The sequence below is a fragment of the Micropterus dolomieu genome, linkage group LG02 (assembly GCF_021292245.1).
Source record: "Micropterus dolomieu isolate WLL.071019.BEF.003 ecotype Adirondacks linkage group LG02, ASM2129224v1, whole genome shotgun sequence".
Taxonomy (NCBI): Eukaryota; Metazoa; Chordata; class Actinopteri; order Centrarchiformes; family Centrarchidae; genus Micropterus; species Micropterus dolomieu.
Window position 1 is genome coordinate 2,358,545 of NC_060151.1, and position 19,835 is coordinate 2,378,379.

Below are 19,835 nucleotides of genomic sequence, written 5' to 3' on the forward strand. Positions count from 1 at the left end.
TACCATTTTTCATTTAGTCTATAGCAACATCACCTTTACTGTCTGTACCTCTGTGTGTATATTGTGTAGGCTGCCTCCCTCCCCTCTCTCTCTCCTTCCATCCCTCTCTTTTTCTCTCTGTTCCTCTCTCTCTCTCTCTGTTCCTCTCTCTCTCTCTCTCTCTCTCTCTCTCTCTCCCTCTCCCTCCCCAACCGGTTGAGGCAGATGGCCGCCCACCCTGAGCCATGGTTCTGCTCGAGGTTTCTGCCTCTTAAAGGAAGTTTTTCCTTGCCTCTGCCGCCTAGTGCTTGTTCTTGGTGGGAATTGTTGGGTTTCTGTAAATAGCATCATAGAGTATGGTCTAGGTCTTTTATGAAAAGCTCTGTGAGATAACTGTTATTGTGATTTGGCGCTATATAAATAAAATTGAATTGAATTAAATTGAATTAGTGAGCTTTAGCTAACTGGCTGTAGCTTTATATTTACTGTACAGACATTAGAGTGGAAAACTCAACAAGAAGGAGGAAATGTAAAAATATCCCTTTAACAATTTCCTTATTGTTTCTTTAAATTATGAACTAAATGTATGAATATATAAATTTGCTAAATTTAAGAGAAATTATAATTCTGTAGGCTATTAAACTAATTATAAGATTCTATGTGGCTAAATCAGAATTCTAACTTGCTGTACCCTGACAGCTGGATTATAACTGGTGCGGACAACTGCCCATGGACCCCAGATGTCCAGAGGCCTGGAAAGTTACTGTGTCTCAAGTATTTTGTAAGAGTTTTTGAATCGATTTTCATATCAATACCAAAACCACACAAAAAAAACTGAGGCCAGGTAGTATCTTATTCTAGCATTGACCTACAGCTATATCAGAATTGTGAAATAAAGTTTAAATTGTTTCACTTCTAACTTTCTCCTATCTTTTATTTTTTTTTTACCTCCACACAGTAATGTCTAGTACAGAAGACGTATCTGTCTAACTATTAAGTCAGCAAAATGCTGAGAGATGCTGCTGCAGGAATCTGTGCGACCCGCCCAAACATTGAAGCGTGGGCGCGCTCACGTTGTTTATCGTGAGCGTGCCTCGCCCATCACTGTACCTCTCACTTGTGCTGAGTTCATGTAAGTTGGAAAGACTATCATTTTATTTTGGAGCAGGTAAAATAGGCTACGCCATTATAATCATGCATGTGACAGACAAAAAGAGGCTACTAAGCCCACGTGATTTTTTGATAGTTTCTTTAATGGGTTTATAAATAAACCACACCGTATTTTGTCACTTCATTTGCTTGAAGGCACTTTGTTATTTCACATTATTTCTGTATGAGTGTCGCCACAATTCAATTTATTTAAGAAATGTCCAACGCAGCATTTGCCAGTGAACCACATTATTTTTGGCAAATCTGAATGTCCTGCTTCATTTCAGTACAGACTGGATATCAATGGTTAAACTGCTCCCTTGACAGTTGAGGTGGAAGTTACATTCAATTGGTTTCCTACGACACTTGAATGCAACAGCGGACTTGGGTGAGCTCAGCCCTCCTCGCTGTCTGTATCGATGAAGTTGTTTCAAAGATGGCGGATTTCCTGCCGTCCCGCTCCTTCTTATCTGTATGCTTCCCCAATTGTCTCCTCACAAGCGGCGAGGTAGAACAGTTGCGGAAATCTAAAGAGATAGATAAGTGTATTAATCGAGATAAGACTTATGTAAAAAGGCTAGTAAAGATCTTATTACTTGGAGCAGGCGAGAGCGGCAAGTCCACTTTTCTCAAGCAGATGCGCATTATCCATGGGCAGGACTTCGATCAGAAGGCCAAAGAAGAATTCAAAGCCACGATTTTTAGTAATGTTATAAAAGGTAAGTCTACTGTAAACCCTCTCTGTTTTTTAAATATTGAAGCTGGCTTGTTTTGAACTCTGCATTGGTCACCTACTTAAGTGTGTAAAGAGTACTGAGAGAGAAGTTGGTAGCCAAGCTAGCTGCAGCTGAACCGATTGGAGGGGCACTTTTCTGTGTTCGACAAAGCTGGTTAAGCGTCGAAGAAACGCCCATGTTATTTTTGTTTGTCTAAGCTGTGGGACTGAAGGACACAGCCTAGTGGGGCCAGAAATGGTGGAATGTTTTCCTTTCTAAATGTGAATTCACGCGTAACGTACAAAATGGTTTGACGTTGTCCGAGTGTTTTCCTCATTGCTGCTGTTAGCACTGAAACATGTCACTCTGTAGTTACTGTATGGAGAGAGCATCACACGCTCCAAACTGTGCCTGTTTACTGTTAACTTGACCATCATCAAATAAGACATTAGAAGGTCCTTTATAGGGGAACTAAGTTACAGCATGACTGAACACTGAACCGTTTCTGAATGTTGACACATTGATAAATGAAACCGCACCCTCAATCGGTCTTTTACGAAATTTACAGGAAGAGTAATGCATCATCTTACAATACAAGCTATCTTTTTGTGCTTGGATATTGATTGTTATTGCTTTTTGAATGACGTATGGCTTCTCCAAACAGTTACAATCCACCTATCTGGGCAGATTTTCTGAAATCCGTCTGACCGTTATGTTACAGCAACATTTAGCAGTCTGCTAACAGACTTCATTAATGAGCCGATGAAGTTGTGTCTTAGCTTTGAAATGTGCCCACAACAACGCACACATTGCATTATGGCACGGTTGACATTTGGTATTAACCCAGGTCATTGTGGAAGGAAACCACACACAAACATGTGAGCTGTTGCCTTAAGATGAGTCAGAGTAACCGAAGAATATCACAGTAAACCTGCTGAGGAAGGTGCAGCGTGTTCAACATTGTTTTGGCTTGTTGGTGTTTCCCAATATTGACCTGCATCACAGAAATGATGTTCACTAATGTGTGTGGTCGTAATGTTTTTTCCTTTGTTGACTTCACTGTCGTGACTGTCTCCCACTGCTTGTAACGCTGACCCATCCTCATTTTCTAATACCAGCAACACAGCATTGCGTCCCCTTATGTGTGCAGTAAGTTCCTGCTGCTGTTCGCCTATCCACATCATGTTGTGAAACTGATAAAAGTAGTTAAAATGTCTAAAATGTACCCATACAGCTTCCTGTGGCTACTTGGCACTAAAAGCCATACAGTGTATGGCATACACTGTTCCCTTCATAGGAAAGCATTCCCTGTGAAAATCAACTACAGGAAGTGTTGAGTTTGCATTAAAACATGCTAACATTGCTCCTATGTTCTCTTGTTTCTGTGTTGTTGCTTATGATGCTTGATTTAAATTTTTAGGCATCTGGTTAAAAGCACTGAGGCGACCTCAGATTTTAATTGGTCTGTAATACATTATTCTACATCAGTAGATTTAAATCTTAATCATACACTCGTGTATTTTTTATATTTATTTTGACTTACTTTTTCATTTACTTATGCAGTTTCTGCCAGTTTGGAGTGCTCAGTTCCTTATCTGCTGTAACCTAGGCTAATTTAGAAGGTGTGATTGACCCTGTTGTTGTCCTGGGGCAGGTATAGACACATTTGCTAACTCTGTCCCAGCCACATCTGCCAAATGTACACAGGATGCGGCTGCATTGCATTCTAGTCGTGCTGCGGCTCAGGCACTGCTCTGTCGTGGTTTCCATGGCCACTGGAAAGGTTTGAGAAGCTGAGGTCTTTGCTTCAGCGGCCACATTTCTAATGTAGTTTAGCCGGCATTTTTTATTTTATTAATGCTGCTGATTTAGATGTAGTAACAGATGCTTTGCGGTTGTCCTTGTAAATGATGATCACGCGTCCACCTGTCTTTGTGACCACTCATTGGCCAATAGGAGCACAGAGCGCTCTTCTAACTGTAAATACGGCGAAGCCAAAGAGGAATGGTGTTGATAATTTTTTTTCTTGCTTTTCCAAACTCAAGACAGCCAGTATCATGCACCCCGATTCAGACGCCTTGTTTGTTTACATTCATGTTCCTGGAGGTCGGCCACCAGCGCCTCCTTCCCAAGCAATAATTGGTCCAGTACCAGAATTTCTGGCTCTATAATAGCCTACTCGGACATTGACCATCTTAACAGACAAAAAGACCGTGTAGTTTGAACCCGACAACAACTTTTGCTACATGTGTGTGAAGACAGTTGCTGCGACGCCTCATAGCTGACCATTGCTGTCAGAGCTTCCCTTCAATTCAATTCAGCTTTATTGGCATGAATGTAAAACAACAATATTTCCAAAGCTACAAATAAATTCCATTCCATCACACATCAGCGTGGTTAATGAAAACTGGTTGTTCATCTTGGTGACATTAGTAGATGAATATCTATATTCCGTCATTCTGATTTATTTCTAGACATGTACTTTGAGTCAGCGGCATTCTATTGGTGGTAACATATTGAATCATCAAGTATTTGATGCCCATGTGGGCGCAGTGTCATCATTCACATGATCATCTCTGTGATGAAAGGAGAGCTACTTACACCAGGTTACGTTCTTGTGTTTAAAATGATTTCCCCAAATTCAAATAAAACTTAAACTAACACAAAGCAGCCTGTGTTTAAAATGTAGACCCTTTTGTGTAGGGCTGCACCATAGTTATTTTTTAAATCAATAACTCTAACGGCTAATAATTTATTAATTATTCTAAAGAGTATTTTTTAAATTGCTCGATTAATATAACTCAATTTATCCAAATTCAATATCAAAAACATGTCTCATTAATATTTCAATATGTTATTCAATCATCCTGACGGAGACAAATAAAGCTAGTTAGAATAATGATTATAGTAGCATATTTTAAAATTAGTCTAATTTTCATGTCCCTGCTGTGTTATGTTTTAATGACAGACCCGATTTGTCAGATGCTGGATCAGAAAAATACTGGCCCTCAGATTCAAAAGCATTGCTGTGACACATTCATTTAAACACTGGATGTCAGCCCTTTCTCTGAACTGGAGAATCCGAATTTGTTCTGACATGGATTTATTTCATTGATGGGTAAAATAAGTAAGGTAATTGACCCTTCACTAAGCCACGCCCGAATACACAGCTGGCCAATCACAGCGCAGTATAGGACTCTCTCTAGCTGAAGTCCGACACTTTCATGGATGCGCTCCATTGACTCTAATGCAAAAAGATCTGGTCAAACGCTGTTCTTGGGACACTGGTAATAGTTAACAGATGCTACCCAGAGAGGTTGATAAGAGAAGTCCGATTTATTCTCTTTCCAAAAACCTAAAATAAATCCAGAAAAATGTCGGCTGTGGGTTGTTCCTAATGTAATATTAGTTTGCTAACGCTAGCTAACGTCCTACTGAATGCAACGTAATAAAGCCCTGCTGTTCTGCTTTTTAATGATTGTAATAATGAATAGGGGCCTACCCAGCTTTACAGGAACAGTGTTGATCCTTAATATCGTTGTCTTTTGTCTCAGTCGTCGGGGGATGCGGTGGTTCACTTGTACTGTGTGATCGGTAGGTTTTAGCTTCTATCTGTCATTTTTTTTTCACGTCAGTCTGACAGCCTGAATACAACCTTCAAATGTATAATGCAACTGCAAAAGTGCGTGCTGCTTTGTGAGATCGCTTTTTCCAACTAATTTGACAACATTTCTCCAGGGAGTGCAGTAATAAGACCGTTTGTCGGACCTAGCAACAGTAACTAAGGGCGGCAGGGCATGATGCCTAGTGTGACATTACGTTACCATGACAGCAGTAGAGCTGAACAGAGGGGCGATGAAGAAACATTTAGAAAGTCACAGAAACACGCTCCTCGTGGTGATAATCCTAATATTTGGGGGTTGTGTGGGGACAAAAAGGAAACAGGTTTTGGGGTGCTGTCTCACTGCCTTCTTGACAAAGTGCTCCGGGATGACTTCGCTCCAAGTGTTGCTGCTGTGATAAACCATTTCTAATTGACAGAGCTTATAGTCACCACAATGTTGGGTCCCTGTGTAATATACAGAGACAAACCTTAGATGATGGTTTCTGGGGAATCCCTGCTTAGACCACACGCAACGCTTCATTGCGACGCATTGACGCACAAATCAGTGTATTTCTGTTATCAGTGATGCCGATGAGTCACCACAGCCCTGCTTTTGTGCTGCATAAAAAACAATGTTCTCTCACCACAGAGCCTGTAGTAACCGCGCACTACTGTGGTTTATATAAGTTAGTTTGACAGGGGCAGTGCGTAATAATATTTCTGAAAATACGCCAGAGTTGGTCAGAAAGGCTAATAAGTCATTAATGAATAACAATATAAAATAATACATTTTATTTACTTTTCAAAACAAAGTGCTTTATAAAAAATAAGATGTAGGTGATAAAAGGAAAGGTTGGTAGATGTGTTACTCACCTGCTGTATGCATGTGGGTTCACAGTAACCAGGTTATCACAGTGCATGTAAACATGTCTGAGTTCTCTGTCTGTCTTGGTTTCTCGTGTTCATATAAAGTTGCTGAATGAGGCCACTGGCTTGGCACAGTGGGGGTGCCGATGGAGAAGCTCTGGCAAAACAGTTCAGGGTCATATGGAAGAAAGTTCAACTTGGCTTTTGCCACAGTGCAATGCAACTGCATCCAGCAACACACTGTGTTGGGCAATCAAATACATGCAAGTACATGTTCATGATTAAGTACTTTGTAAAGTGAAGGCAACGGCTGCCCCCTAAATGGACTGAATGAATCACTGCACTTTTAGTAGCTGCATCATTGAACACAGAGCAACACGGCACAGCAGAAAACTGCACAACAGTGTAATGGAATAGAGGTGCACTGCACTGTAGTGTAACTTGGCAGAAGGCATGAATAATTTTTCTTAAAGGGCAATTTTAGGTAAGGTGTAATAAATCAAAAACATACGGAATAATGTAGAGTATTTAATAGGTCTGCACGATCAATCTAATCGAGATGTCATCATGTGCGATTTAATAAAACCGAAAAGGTGTATGTGACGTCTCTTTTGACGTGTGTGCGCTGCAGTCCTCCCACACCGGGCTCTCGCATGTGGCTCTACAAACAGATACGTAAAGTGAGAAAAAGGATTTGTGAGCAGTGTGCGAGTAACTTGACAACAGCCTACCGTAGCCCCCCTCCCCGCCCCACCGCTAATCGTTCAAAACATAGTTGGACTCATCAACGGAGCAACGGGAGAATTGCCGGTGGTCACTTTTTGTCAACTGACCAATCACAGCCTGGATGGGGCGGGACATTAAAAAAAGTTTGACGTACAGCAAATCATTTAATGTTGACCAATATGATTATTGACAGTTACTACTTAGCATGAACAAATTAGAGACTGATGTAGAGCCTTTTGCTTGCACAAGGATTTAATGGAAAAAAACAACCCACAGAAATGAAACAGCGGGAACTGGATATAATATTCAACTAGTGGTTAAAAAAAGTATACTATCATATGAAATTATAATGAATGTAGTGATTGATATATTATTTTTATACTAGCAGTATACTATTAACTAAACATTATACTCTTTATTTAATACACTCCTCCTCCAGGTTGTGGAGACTCTGCATTAGACAGATGTATATTGAGCCGATGCCAGTGTGCCAATATTTACCGCTTTTAGCCACCTCCTCCGTAGAGCAACACGCTCCCCTTTATTCTGTTTTACATCTGTTTTACTAGTTAGTGTTATAAATATTGTTTATTATTTAATTTTGTTCAAGTTGTAAAAATACACACTTTGATAATTAAGCAAGTAGACTCATAGTACCATTTGTTCCATTATAATCTAATCACAGTAGCAATAATTGCAATATTACTTTTTCTCCAAATCGTGCTGCTCTAGTATTTATAAAGATGACCTATTGGATTACAGCCCTAGAATGGCATAAATTTAATGGTTTTCTGTGTCAGGCATTTGTTGAGACAGGATAAAACAATTGCCACTGTCAACGAACTCAACTGCTGACTGGTGCAGGAGTGGCCTGTTTTCTAAGGGTGATGTTACTTCATGTCTTCCCTCCCTATTGTGGTGTGGATATCCTTGTGATAGCATCACAAGTAGTCACTGAGTCTTATTTGAATGAGATTTAGTCAGGATTGCAGTTAGACCTGGTTTTACAGTGCTGATGGAGACAGCAGTGCAGAGTCTGCCTGGAGCCATCCTCTGCTCCAGCCTGTGCTCAGTGCGTGGTCAATAACAACAAGCAAGGGACTTACCAGAGAGAGGAGCTTCTATTTGTACTTCCATGATGTCATGGGGGGTTGTACACGTAAACTCTGAAGTAGTGCAAACAGGGAAGTGTGATGTGTGAGGCTAGAAAGCCTCGCCCAGCATTCTTGATTCGGTTCAACTGAAAAGGAAAAAGTGTCATTTCAGTATGAAAGTCAGTTGGGGTTGTTAACATGTTGGTTAACTCTTTCTGTGAATCACTGTTGACGTTCCACAGAACTTAGCTTTTGGGGAGTCATCTGCAGGATTGACCCTTCTGGCTTGAAGCTTTCAACTAGCATGTAGCATTTTTGCAACCTTGGGACAAATCAGCAATTATGTGGTCATACTGAATGAAAATAGTGATTGAAGAGACAATCACAAATTTCTGATGCCCTGCCAATTTTTAGAAGATTAAAAAGAGAAGTTATTAATCTTTCAACATATTTCGGAACCATATAAAAATTCTAAACTGTTATCCATGAGTTATTTTATATATATATGTAGAATAAGAATCACAATACATATTGAATCGGCACTCCAAGTATTGTGACAGTATTGAATCTGTGGTGTATGTTTACACATTTAACACCTCTGCCCTCACTGATGTCAGACCAGAGCTGTATGAAGAGGATGTGCACAGGTGCATAATTGAGCCAACTTCCTATTGTGCCTTCATTTTGTAAACTGCAGTTTTTTTTATGTGACTGTTGCTGTGCAGTGACTATGTCATGGCTGACTAGTGATGTGTATGAGCGTTATTTACTCTAGTTAGGAAGTTAGACAGCAGTGGCTTTGTTAAAAGGACATGTATATGCAGATCAGCACGAGACATCCGCTCACTTCATTTTACTGGTGACTCACTATGCTTTCTTTAGAGACCTTACATGCTTGCTAATAACTTTTTAAAGCTGGTTCTCCGACATCAACCGCGTTGTGACAGATTTGTGCAGCTGTGTTCATGAGGAAGAGAGAGAGGGAGAGGGGCGAGAGAGAGAGAGGGAGAGGGGCGAGAGAGAGAGAGGGAGAGGGGCGAGAGAGAGGAATGCGCTCGCTCTGCAATCAAATACCATTTTAAATTGGCCTAGTAAATTATGGATTAAACAAAGCATCGATGCAAAGAATTTGTGTCGAAGCATTTTATGAATTGATTTTATCGATTTAATTGAGAAATCGTTAAAAGCCGTTTTCTATACAGTTGGTCAGTTTGATTGTTACAGTAATGGTGCTGAGAGTAGCACATAATTATGATACACAATGGCTGTGTTCACATTCCAGATGTGCTCTAACTTTACAATCAAACGATGCATCGCTCATGGCGACGTTCCCAGCTGGAGAAGGTGTTGCTGCCGAGTGCGCAAGATTAGACACCGGACAATTTCATACTTTCTAAAGAAGAGAAAACAGTTCTCCTGTCTGTGCGTGAGGTGGCTACTCAAGTGGCCGCAGAGCGACCTGCCCACCGGGATTTCTGTCGGTTCTCACGGTAGCCGGTGAGACTATGTCTTGAAGGATTAGCAGCGAGGCGGTGAAGATTACGGTAGGTTGTAGTCTTTACCCGCACAGCGTGCTCGCACTTCAGGGGCCTTTTGTGAGTGAAATGGTCGTGCTGTAAAGGTGCTAATGATCAGTTTACACTTGCACGACTGAGACCACATAACTCGCACACTCTTGGTTGCATATGTGACCAAAATAGTCGCAATCTGGAGCCCTGGTTTGTGTTATTGTATGGATTACTTTTGAGTTTGAAAAACACCCTGTAAAGGACCTGGACAGATTTTTTCATATGTGCCTGCTAAGTAGACCTCTGCTGAGGTTGAAGTTGGTTGAAGCTGGTGCGAGGTCACCAAACAACATATATGGAAGTTGAAGCAACAATGCTAACAAAACAGTAGGGAAATGTCTTATTGTTGTTTTTTCAGTGAGGGACATGTCAGTCAACTAAATGTATTTTTAGATAATCAGCCTTTGAAAATAATGTATAATGAATAAACAATTATAACTTTAAGTGCTGGCCTTTTTTCAACTGTTGCAATCCCTTGTTTCTACATGTTTAAACTCCTGAGTGTATATAGTTAAAATAGTTGCATGTCAGTAGAAAGCGTCAGTTAGGTCTGGCATCCTGTTAATCTGTCACCAACTGTGAACAACAAAAGAGCTGGACTGCAGTGTGCAGATTCCAGTCCAAAGCGAAGATAAGAGAGTGAATGAAAGCTGCATCTTTTGGCACAGGAACTGAAGATATGTGGACAGACTCAACACACTGACCCTTGAGCTGTCAACTCACGCACGCACACATGCATGCTGCAGACAGCTGGATTTACCCGCATGTCAGGGACAGCTAAGGAACGTAGCACATTGTCAGAGCAGGCTGGTTTCATGGGGTGAAGCGGAGTTCACACAGCAGGAATGTAAACTCACCGCCTCAGCACACTACTCATCTCTGCTCACTAACGTGTTCATCCAAAATGAGCTTTTTGTTGGTGTTCTTCAGTATATCACCGGATCTGCTGTGCGGCTGCAGTGTGTGGGATACAGAAATGTTATATGTAGAAATTTTGACAGCTCTGTCTTTGCAAAAAAAGTATTCAGTGTTCCTTCAGCTGTGAGGACTAAAACCATTACAAACTGCATTTGGTTTAACACAAGTGTCACACTTTAAACCATCTTCAGAGGTTCCCCCAGGAAATTGGTTTGTGGAGGTGGGAAGGGCTCCCTGCTTGATGCTGTGTGTTGGCTGACACCCGTGTATACTGAGAATCAGACTAACTTCAGCCTCTTGTCCTGTGACCTTCAGTTTTTTTTTTTGTAACCAGGGGTGGGCATCTTCACTGGTCTCAAGATTCGATTCGATTCCTCCACGATGCATCCCCTCAAGTGTGGGAAATTCTAGGCACCTCATTATGATTAGGAGTGCTACGATGCGACTGTAAAACGAATAGGATAATGATGTATTTTTCTCACTCTGTGACTACTTGGTACTTTTAAAGCAAAGTATTTAGCAACAATCCAAAGGAGTAGGTAGTAATGAAATGCAGCTATTTAATGTTACTTCATATAAATGTAGCTAACATTGCATAGCATTACTACATTATTACAGCATTATTACTGACCTCTGCTGCTGCTATTTTTATTTCTGATGCTGCTGTTATTAGTATAGAGTCAGATGGGGGTTGACCTACACAATATTACAACCAAACCACATTCACTCCACTTGAATATATCTGTTCCTTTTTTTGTCTGTAGTTACACGTTTGTTTCTTGTCTTGTAAGTTGATTATTGTAATCTTGTATTAAGCATCAATCATTTCATTTGTGTACTCGATATGTGGCTGAATAACAAACTTGAACTAGCAGGCAAAAAGCGTCCTCCTCAGCTTCCACCTACTGCCGCCTGTCACATAGCTGTCCTGTGAAGAATAAGCAGAGGATGCTAGCTAAGGGGTAAAATCATTAACGTTAGTTGCTCATAGATTTTATTGATCATGTGAAAGTTTAGTAGCGGCAGTCACTCATTCAACAGCTGCCTGGGAGGACCACACGTCTCCGTTGTGTGCACCGCACAGATGGTAAGGAGCTGCATTTCCAAGTTCCGCCTTTTTCGTTCCGTGACCATTACGATATCAGTTAACCTTTAGCTAAGCTTCGGTTATTGACCTTTATGAATCAGTTCATAATTGTCCAAGTCAACATGGCTTTTTCCTTCTTCGCCTGCTGAGCTGAATCAGACAGATCCACTGTCCACTGATTGGCTACGTCATTAACAAGCAGGCATACAACACACCTGCTGCCATGTAAACAGATCACGGCTGGAAAAATCCGGAATAAAGACGAGTTCTATCTTTTCGGCGACTTTATGAAACATGCTGATGGAGAAAGGGGAGCGGACACATACAGGAAGAGAGAGGCGGGGCAAGCCAGTGTGTTTGCTTTGAGAGTCCAGTAGGTGTGTGTGAGTGAGTGTGGGGAGAAGAGGTCAGAGGAAGGTGCAAAGCAGGTCGTTTTACAAATAAGAATGTTAAAAATGTCCATCGGGATTAAACCATTGTACATTTTCCATCAGAATACCACTGAATCGTCATGACACAGCTCCTCCGATGCCAATCCAGTACAAACCATTGTTTTTGTACAGCTCTTGTTTTCTAAAAGAACCACATATCTACTGTATGTGATTCTTTTCAAATGAAGCATAAGCTGTGATGGAATCTGTAAAGAACTGCAGAATCTTTACTAGAATACAGTTCTGACATGTGTGTCTCTCCTGCTTCAGGTATTCGAGTGTTGGTGGATGCTCGAGAGAAACTATACATCCCGTGGGGCAACCCGTCCAACCAGCGGCACGGAGACACCATGATGGCGTTTGACACCCGGTCGGCGATGGCCCACGGTCACGGCATGGTGGAGCACAAAATTTTTCAGCACTACCTGCCATCCATCCGGGCCCTGTGGGCCGACGAGGGCATCCAGAACGCCTACGACCGCCGCAGAGAATTCCAGCTGGTGAGTAACAGTTGCCCAGTGTCCTTATTGCATTTCTGGTGCAATCCATGATACTATATACACCGGGCCCAAGGTTAGCACCCGCCACTTGGCAAATGCAGGTAAACATATATGTTGGTGAATAAAATAAAGGTCAGCTGCCCTTGGCAAGTTACTGAAACTTCACTACAAACTCTCACCGTTGCAACACACAAGCTGACTGACCACCTTGCCGTCCACCGTTGCTACGGTTATGCTTACTTTATCTAGCTCCACAGAATCACAGGGTACCTCACGATGCGATACAATACACGATACTGATAATATCATGATACAGCAATTCTGCGATAATCCATATATAGCTACTATCCTATAACCATATGCCCAAAATGGTTTTCTCTCTTTATTCACTGCTGTTAGAAAACAGCACAATTCTGCAGCACGTTTTTCGGTCAAAAAGAAAATTACAGAACTATAGAGCAGCTATAAAAAATTATTATAAAGGCACATAAAAATGCAAATTCACTGAATTTACTGATAGACCTGAAAATACAAATTGCTGTGTGCAGCCTGTAAGATTAACATAATAAACAGCAGGGCTCCAGCTACTTACGGACCTACTTAAGGGCCTGAAGGATCATTGGGCTGTAAGAAACACACACAACTTTATAATCCAGATCTATCTGTACTCACATGTTGCCCCATAGAGTTTCACAATCCTTTTGTTTGTTTGTGTGTGTTTGGGCAGTGTTTTGTTTTGGGCAACAAAACACTGCCCTTCACTATCTATTATACTACAGCCAAAATGATGAAAATTATATTTGTTAATAAGTAATAAATGTGTGTCAGTATGGTGCAGCCCTACTCCGAGCCATGTATAAAGTTACCCTTCAGCCCCTGCTTCAGTGTTTGCCCTGTGTTGATAGTTTGACATCCATGCTGTTACCTTTACCTCCGTTTACATGTGACGTGGGATGTGCAGTGATTTCTCGTAACTGGGTTTAGGGGGTTGGAGTGTACAAAGTAGCACTGACGGTAACAGATAAAGGCTCCTGCTCACAGCTGCAGCTGCTCAGCACATAGACGACACAGATCAGCTAATGAAGGGCTGCTTCTCTCTCTGCTGTCTGTCCCTCTGCCTCTCCACGCCCTTCCTTCCTCCATCTCTCCCTAACTGCTCTCCACAAGTTTAGATTCGGCCTAACCAGTGTCTCGCTCCCAGCAAAATGATCTGTAACTTGCTCTGCCAGGAAATGAGCTCACCAAGCATCTGTTTGGAGCAGCTGAGACCCAAAGAGAGCACACTGTGTGTTGTCTTTTTAATGTTTCTCTGTTTTTAAAGACTGTACAAGGAATGCTTTTCATGTCAGAAAAGTCAATATGGTTTCTTCCCCAACGATCAAGCACACAATTGCCAGCATGCATTCACATTAGGCTTGCCAATATCAATTCATGACTACCGGTATAATTCATATGATATAATGTATCATATATATTACTGAGATTATAATGTATTAATTGCATGCCTACAGCAGCCGCAAGCTGGCTTGTGAAGTAAGTAAGCTTGTGAGTAAAACATTCAGGGCTGAACAGACTTATTATTCATCATCTGCTGATTTGTGTGTGTGTGTGTGTGTGTGTGTGTGTGTATGTATGTATATATATATATATATATATATATATATATACTCCTTATTTAGGTTTCATTTCGTCAGCAAACCTGGAAAATATCAAAGTTCCGAAAGTGTAAAATGATTTCTCCAAATATTATGTTTTGTCTAGCCAACAGTCTAAAGCCCAACAGCATTCAGTTTACAAGTACATGAGTAGGGCCCTACCTACATTGCTTTTTCCCCAATTCCATGTTTTTCGTTTAAATTTTTGGGAATTCTATGTTTTACAATTTAAGAGTGTGTAAACATGTGGTGGAGGAATACAACTTTAGCAAGTCAGTATAAAAATATTCAAAATGAACCAGCTTCAATGAAGTTGATGTATCATGCAAATATGCTTATTGAAATACTTAAATGGACGTGTAATTATTTATAGGGCCAAATCACAACTTACATATTGCAACAGTAGGATATTAAAATAATATAATACTATTTAATAGGGGATAATTCACAATGAATGCATTGTTGTTGATGCTGCTGAACACACCACCGTAATAAGTGGCTCTGATGGAAGCTACTCTCACATGGGCAATGCTCCTCCTCCTTTACAAAGCTTGACCAGAAATGGATTTCGAATGGAATATTTGACTCGGCCCACACAACCACGAAGTCTCAGCAAGCTCACGCCTTGCATCTGCTGATGAAGTGATGAGCACTTGCTTGCACTGTCTTCTCTGGCTAAATGGCATTTGTAGACCAAACACGAATTTAATCCACGCAACGCTCTCCTCGCGGGGGTTTTATTGCCGGACAACTGCTGGATTGTTCACACACAACGCGATAACGCAAATAAACACAACTTGCCATTACTACAGCTGTATGAACCCAAAGTAAACATTTTGCCGTGATTAAATGGCAATAAATTGATCAAACCGATGCCGAAATAACTACAACATGATGCAGATTTGTTAAACCTATGAATTTATGCTTTGTCAGGTCTGTCAGCAAGACAGCAGGACAACAACTTCTACAAGCTGAAGCTGATAGGCTATCGCGACTCAGCCTCATGCAACTTTCTCGAATCCCTTCGCATCGCTTCGCGCCGCCCAACAGGAAATTGTGGCTCTACGCGTTGTTGCATTGACTTTGTATTAAACTCACCGCCCCAAACGCTCGCTTTGCTTTTGATCTGAAAGCACCAGTGAAAACAGTGGTCAGTGACTGCAGCATGTATTTTTTTTTTTTTTTGTAAAACCTAGCTTAATTAGGGACATTGTATCTAGCCACTGTATTGATTTGCATTCTTAACCAGCCATTGCATATAGCCGTAATTAACATACATTTACCAACCTTCTTAAACTTTGTGCCGAGCCCGCTCCGTGGACTGGGTGTGCAGACTTGACACTTTCTGCCTTTCTCTGGCCTGTCTCTTCTCTTCACCCCTCGCTATTTTCTATTTTCTGTTCTTCCTCTATTTTGCAATCTCCTCCCTCAAATCACACACAGTGCGTTGTGCAACAGTAATAATCATCTGTGGGAAACGCAGTGCGCTGTATATACTTGTATGGATTAAACAAAGTGTAGATGCAAAGAATTAGCATCTGTGATACTTGTCCCTGCAGGAATCGTTTCAGCCCTAATAGTAATGTCTTAGTAATTATTCTGTGAACATATAAAGTAGTGTTATCATGACAAATGATTAACCTGCTAAAATGAGCTTGTTCTGGCTTCTCACATATTAATGTTTTTGATTTTCTGATCTTCAACCATAGTAAACTGAATATCTTTGGGATTTGGACCACGGGCTCGGGGAACTGGTGATGGGCCTTTTTCTCTGTATTTAAAAGTCACTATCTCTCTGTCTTTCTCTCAGGGGGAGTCAGTCAAGTATTTCCTGGACAATTTGGAAAAGATCGGACAGTCGGTAAGTCCCGCCCGCACTGCAGAGGCACCACCAATCACACATCCCCAGCAGGCAGGATGGCTGATGGAGCAGATGGGTGTGATAGCACCCAGCCAGTTTGTTGAATAGAGAAGTGAAACCGTTGTCTTCCTGTCCTCAGTCATGTCTCCACGCTGGTTTGTTCCTGTGTAAACTCGCTAAGCCCAACGCTAAGCAAAGCTTCCCTGTTCTCTCTGCATCACCCCCCAACCCACCCCATCCAGGATCCTATTAGCAAATAAGTGCATTTTCTAAGAAACCAGGCAAATTATTCTAAACAGATGAGGCCGTTGTCAGTCTGTTTTACACTTGTCATATATGTAGGAATTTTAATTTCTAAGTCTGATTTTAAGGAAAGTAGTGTGTACATTCCCATGACCGCACGATGAAGTGTCTCCAGTTAAAACAAAGCTCAAGGATTGAAAAATATATACAAAAACAAAAAAGGAAAAATAAAATAGGTTACCTTTTTAAAACGTTAAGTGATGGATATGATTCAGGAAATAGAGTAAGTGTGTGTAAGAGTTAGTTCCGTTACTGTAGTCAGCCATGAAGTGTGTAGATGAGCTCCGGCTGCAGTATAATAGTTAGTGAAAGGCTGTGTGTTGTGTTTGCTGCCACAGAAGTCCCTGTTTATAAGTAAACATTACTATGGTGTGCTCTTTACAGCAGAGTTGGCCCAGACTGAGGAAAAACTAGCTAGTTATCAGCTACGATGGAGGCTAAAGTCAAGTCAAGTAGTCTAAAACTGGAGGGCTTCCAAATATGTATCAGAGCTGGAAGCCACAGTCGGGTAATCGGAGCGCTCAGTTGATTGATCGCGTTTCCTGTTGGGATTTTTTTGCACCACAATGAAAACAACACAGTGACTCGTAGCTGCTAACTAGCATGCTTTTCACAGTCCAGACCAACTCTGCTGTGAAGAGTAGAAGACGCTGTAGTAACGTTACATAAAGGGGACTTGTCATTTCACAGCAGACAGCCTTTCAGTAACTATTGTACTGCAGCCGGCGCTCATCTACACTTTATGGCTGACTAAAATAACAGTAAAGTACCATTCAACAGCGTCCAGCGGAAACACTGAAAACTTGAATATGACGATATGATTATCTGCTATATCGCACATTAATCGTTAATATTTGAATGTACAGAATATATTTGATAGATCACTCAGCCCTACGCCACACTGAGTTGTAGTTTTCCGACTGGAGCCCTCAGGACAATCGGTCAAGCTGTTGAAATAGATGTGTGGTAACATGTACTCTTGGGTTGAAACCCATCACCATTCTAGTTAACTTGTAATGACGGATGTGTCATTTATTTGTACGTGTTGTTCCCAGACCTTCCCAGAACTATGAACAGGTTTAGTAGTCCAAATGGATTGGCCAACAGCCTTAAACTTCCTTTATCAATTTAAAAGAGCTTTTGTAGCCAGAAACCCTGGGTTGGTCCTTAAGTATTTAGTATCATTCCCTCTTCAGCCAGACTAATGTCTGGATAACTTACCAAACTAACTTAATAGATGAGGCTGCTGAATTTGACATTGTTCTAAGGGCTTCTGAGGGAAGTAACCCAGAGAACATTACTGGGGCTTTCTCAGTGCTCCTGATGTTTCTGTAGCTGCTGCTCTTTTCCTGCTGGCACATTGAGGATAAGCACTGGAGCACTGGGGGAGTGTGTTTCAGGTGAAAAGGGGGATCTTTGGGATAATGTGTGTGTTTGTGTGTGCGCCCTGCCCAGCATGGTGTGTGTCGGCGATGACTCATCACGTCTGGAATGTTATAAATTATAAAGTTTATAAAAAGAGCACAGTGACACACGCACGCAGTCACGACATGACTGGCAATAATGTTACATCATCTTTTGTCCCAAATAGTTAAAGATGCACTTTATTAGCCGTGCTTGATTGGCTAAGACTTGTCAGTGCCCGGTCCGGCTCCCCTCACAAACATGCACACGCTCACACTCTCTCCTGAAGCCCCACATTTGTTTATGCGCTCTGGTATTTCAGGAATTCAGAGTGTTAAACAGGGATGTCCCAAAGCAACAGCGTGAGAAGTTCATATGTGGAACACAGAGATCTGCATGTCTTTCCCCATCTCTTGTTTTTGCTGATCGAGTTTGTGGACCAAGAAAAGTCTGGCTTTTTTTTCTTCTCACAACTTGTGAAAATGAAAGGCCTTAAAATGTACCACGGCAGCTTAAATACCATGTTTTTGAATGTAGATCTTAGATGAAAGCTGCAAAAATCTGGAAAAACCTGTCAAAAATAATAATAATTCTGAAAATGTGCTTTCAGGACTACCTCCCCTCCCAACAGGACATCCTCCTGGCCAGAAAGCCCACTAAGGGCATCCACGAGTACGACTTTGAGATTAAGAACGTGCCCTTCAAGATGGTGGACGTGGGTGGTCAGCGCTCTGAGAGGCGGCGCTGGTTCGAATGCTTTGACTCCGTCACTTCCATCCTCTTTCTTGTCTCTTCCTCTGAATACGACCAGGTGAGTAGGCCGTAGGGCTGAACGCTTAATTGAAATTTAATTGTCCTGGGCGATGCAGTAGTAAGATGATGGTTGCTGCTGTTCATGATGTCACATCTGCTCAACAAATCACATTGGACAGTGCTGCCGCTGTCAGCAACCCACTGAAAGTCCTGTAGCTGGAACTTAGCAGCAGTAGCTCAGTAAGTACTTGGCTTGAAAACCGGAGGTTCTTCAGTTCAAGTCCAGCACAGACCAGACCAAACAAAGACACAAAGAGGAGGGAAGACTAAATCATGACTCAGCAGGGATGATATTACGGCAGAAAAGTTGATCTACAGGGGAAACGGATGTGATAGCAGCACAGAATGACTGAAAGCTGCACTGACTTAGATTCTGTTACAGTTAGGCAATAGATTTTCACTGGTCACCTGCCACCTGAATTTTGTGTTTCTCTTTATATACATTAGATGTCTCTAAGTTCCTGCAGCGGAAAAAAGGGCTGTAAAGTATGTTGGTGCATTCCTGTTTGTGTTTCCACTCCATCTGAGGAAACAAGAAGATTAGGCAAATAAATGTGATAACAGAGAAACCAGGCTGAGACTCTGAAGCTGCTCATTGTGCTGAGCAGAGAGATCTAAACCTGCTGCACTATCCTCTCTGACCTCTGCGCACACATCTGCATTCTGACACCTCCAGGTGCTGATGGAGGACCGGCAGACCAACCGGCTGAGCGAGTCCCTCAACATCTTCGAGACCATCGTCAACAACCGGGTGTTCAGCAACGTCTCCATCATCCTGTTCCTGAACAAGACGGACCTGCTGGAGGAGAAGGTGAAGCAGGTATCCATCAAAGACTACTTCCCCGAGTTCTCGGGTGACCCCTCGTGCCTGGCGGACGTCCAGTGCTTCCTGGTGGAATGCTTTCGGAAAAAGCGACGCGAGCAGCAGCAGAAGCCCCTGTACCACCACTTCACCACGGCCATCAACACTGAGAACATCCGGCTGGTGTTCCGCGACGTCAAGGACACCATCCTGCACGATAACCTCAAGCAGCTGATGCTGCAGTGAGGAGGAGGAGGGATGGGTGGAGGCAGGAGGAAAGTGGGCGTCAAGGTGCCTTTTTTCCTTACCCCCCCCCCCCCCCCCCACCCCCCCCCCCCCCCCCCCCCCCCCCCCCCCA

General features: G+C 42.0%; 2 protein-coding genes and 1 long non-coding RNA gene across 5 annotated transcripts in view; 1 reads left to right on the forward strand and 2 right to left on the reverse strand.

Moving 5' to 3' along the window:
- ap2a1 (adaptor related protein complex 2 subunit alpha 1) overlaps nt 1-19,835 on the reverse strand; it is a 57,105-nt gene that overhangs the window by 12,359 nt on the left and 24,911 nt on the right. The gene's annotated exons all lie outside the window — the stretch shown is intronic.
- Nucleotides 1,314-2,104, reverse strand: LOC123983777. Its single transcript, XR_006828279.1, has 2 exons — nt 1,725-2,104; nt 1,314-1,655 (listed from the first exon to the last, which is right to left on the reverse strand). It is a non-coding gene; the product is annotated as an uncharacterized LOC123983777 (long non-coding RNA).
- The window catches only part of LOC123983755 (guanine nucleotide-binding protein subunit alpha-13), a 58,704-nt gene continuing 40,372 nt past the window's right edge, over nt 1,504-19,835 (forward strand). The window contains exons 1-5 of the mRNA XM_046070080.1: nt 1,504-1,847; nt 12,410-12,639; nt 16,105-16,155; nt 18,473-18,673; nt 19,352-19,784. Of these exons, the coding sequence (XP_045926036.1) occupies nt 1,565-1,847; nt 12,410-12,639; nt 16,105-16,155; nt 18,473-18,673; nt 19,352-19,723 (1,137 nt within the window). The 5' untranslated portion in view covers nt 1,504-1,564 and the 3' untranslated portion in view covers nt 19,724-19,784. The remainder of the gene's footprint in view (nt 1,848-12,409; nt 12,640-16,104; nt 16,156-18,472; nt 18,674-19,351; nt 19,785-19,835) is intronic.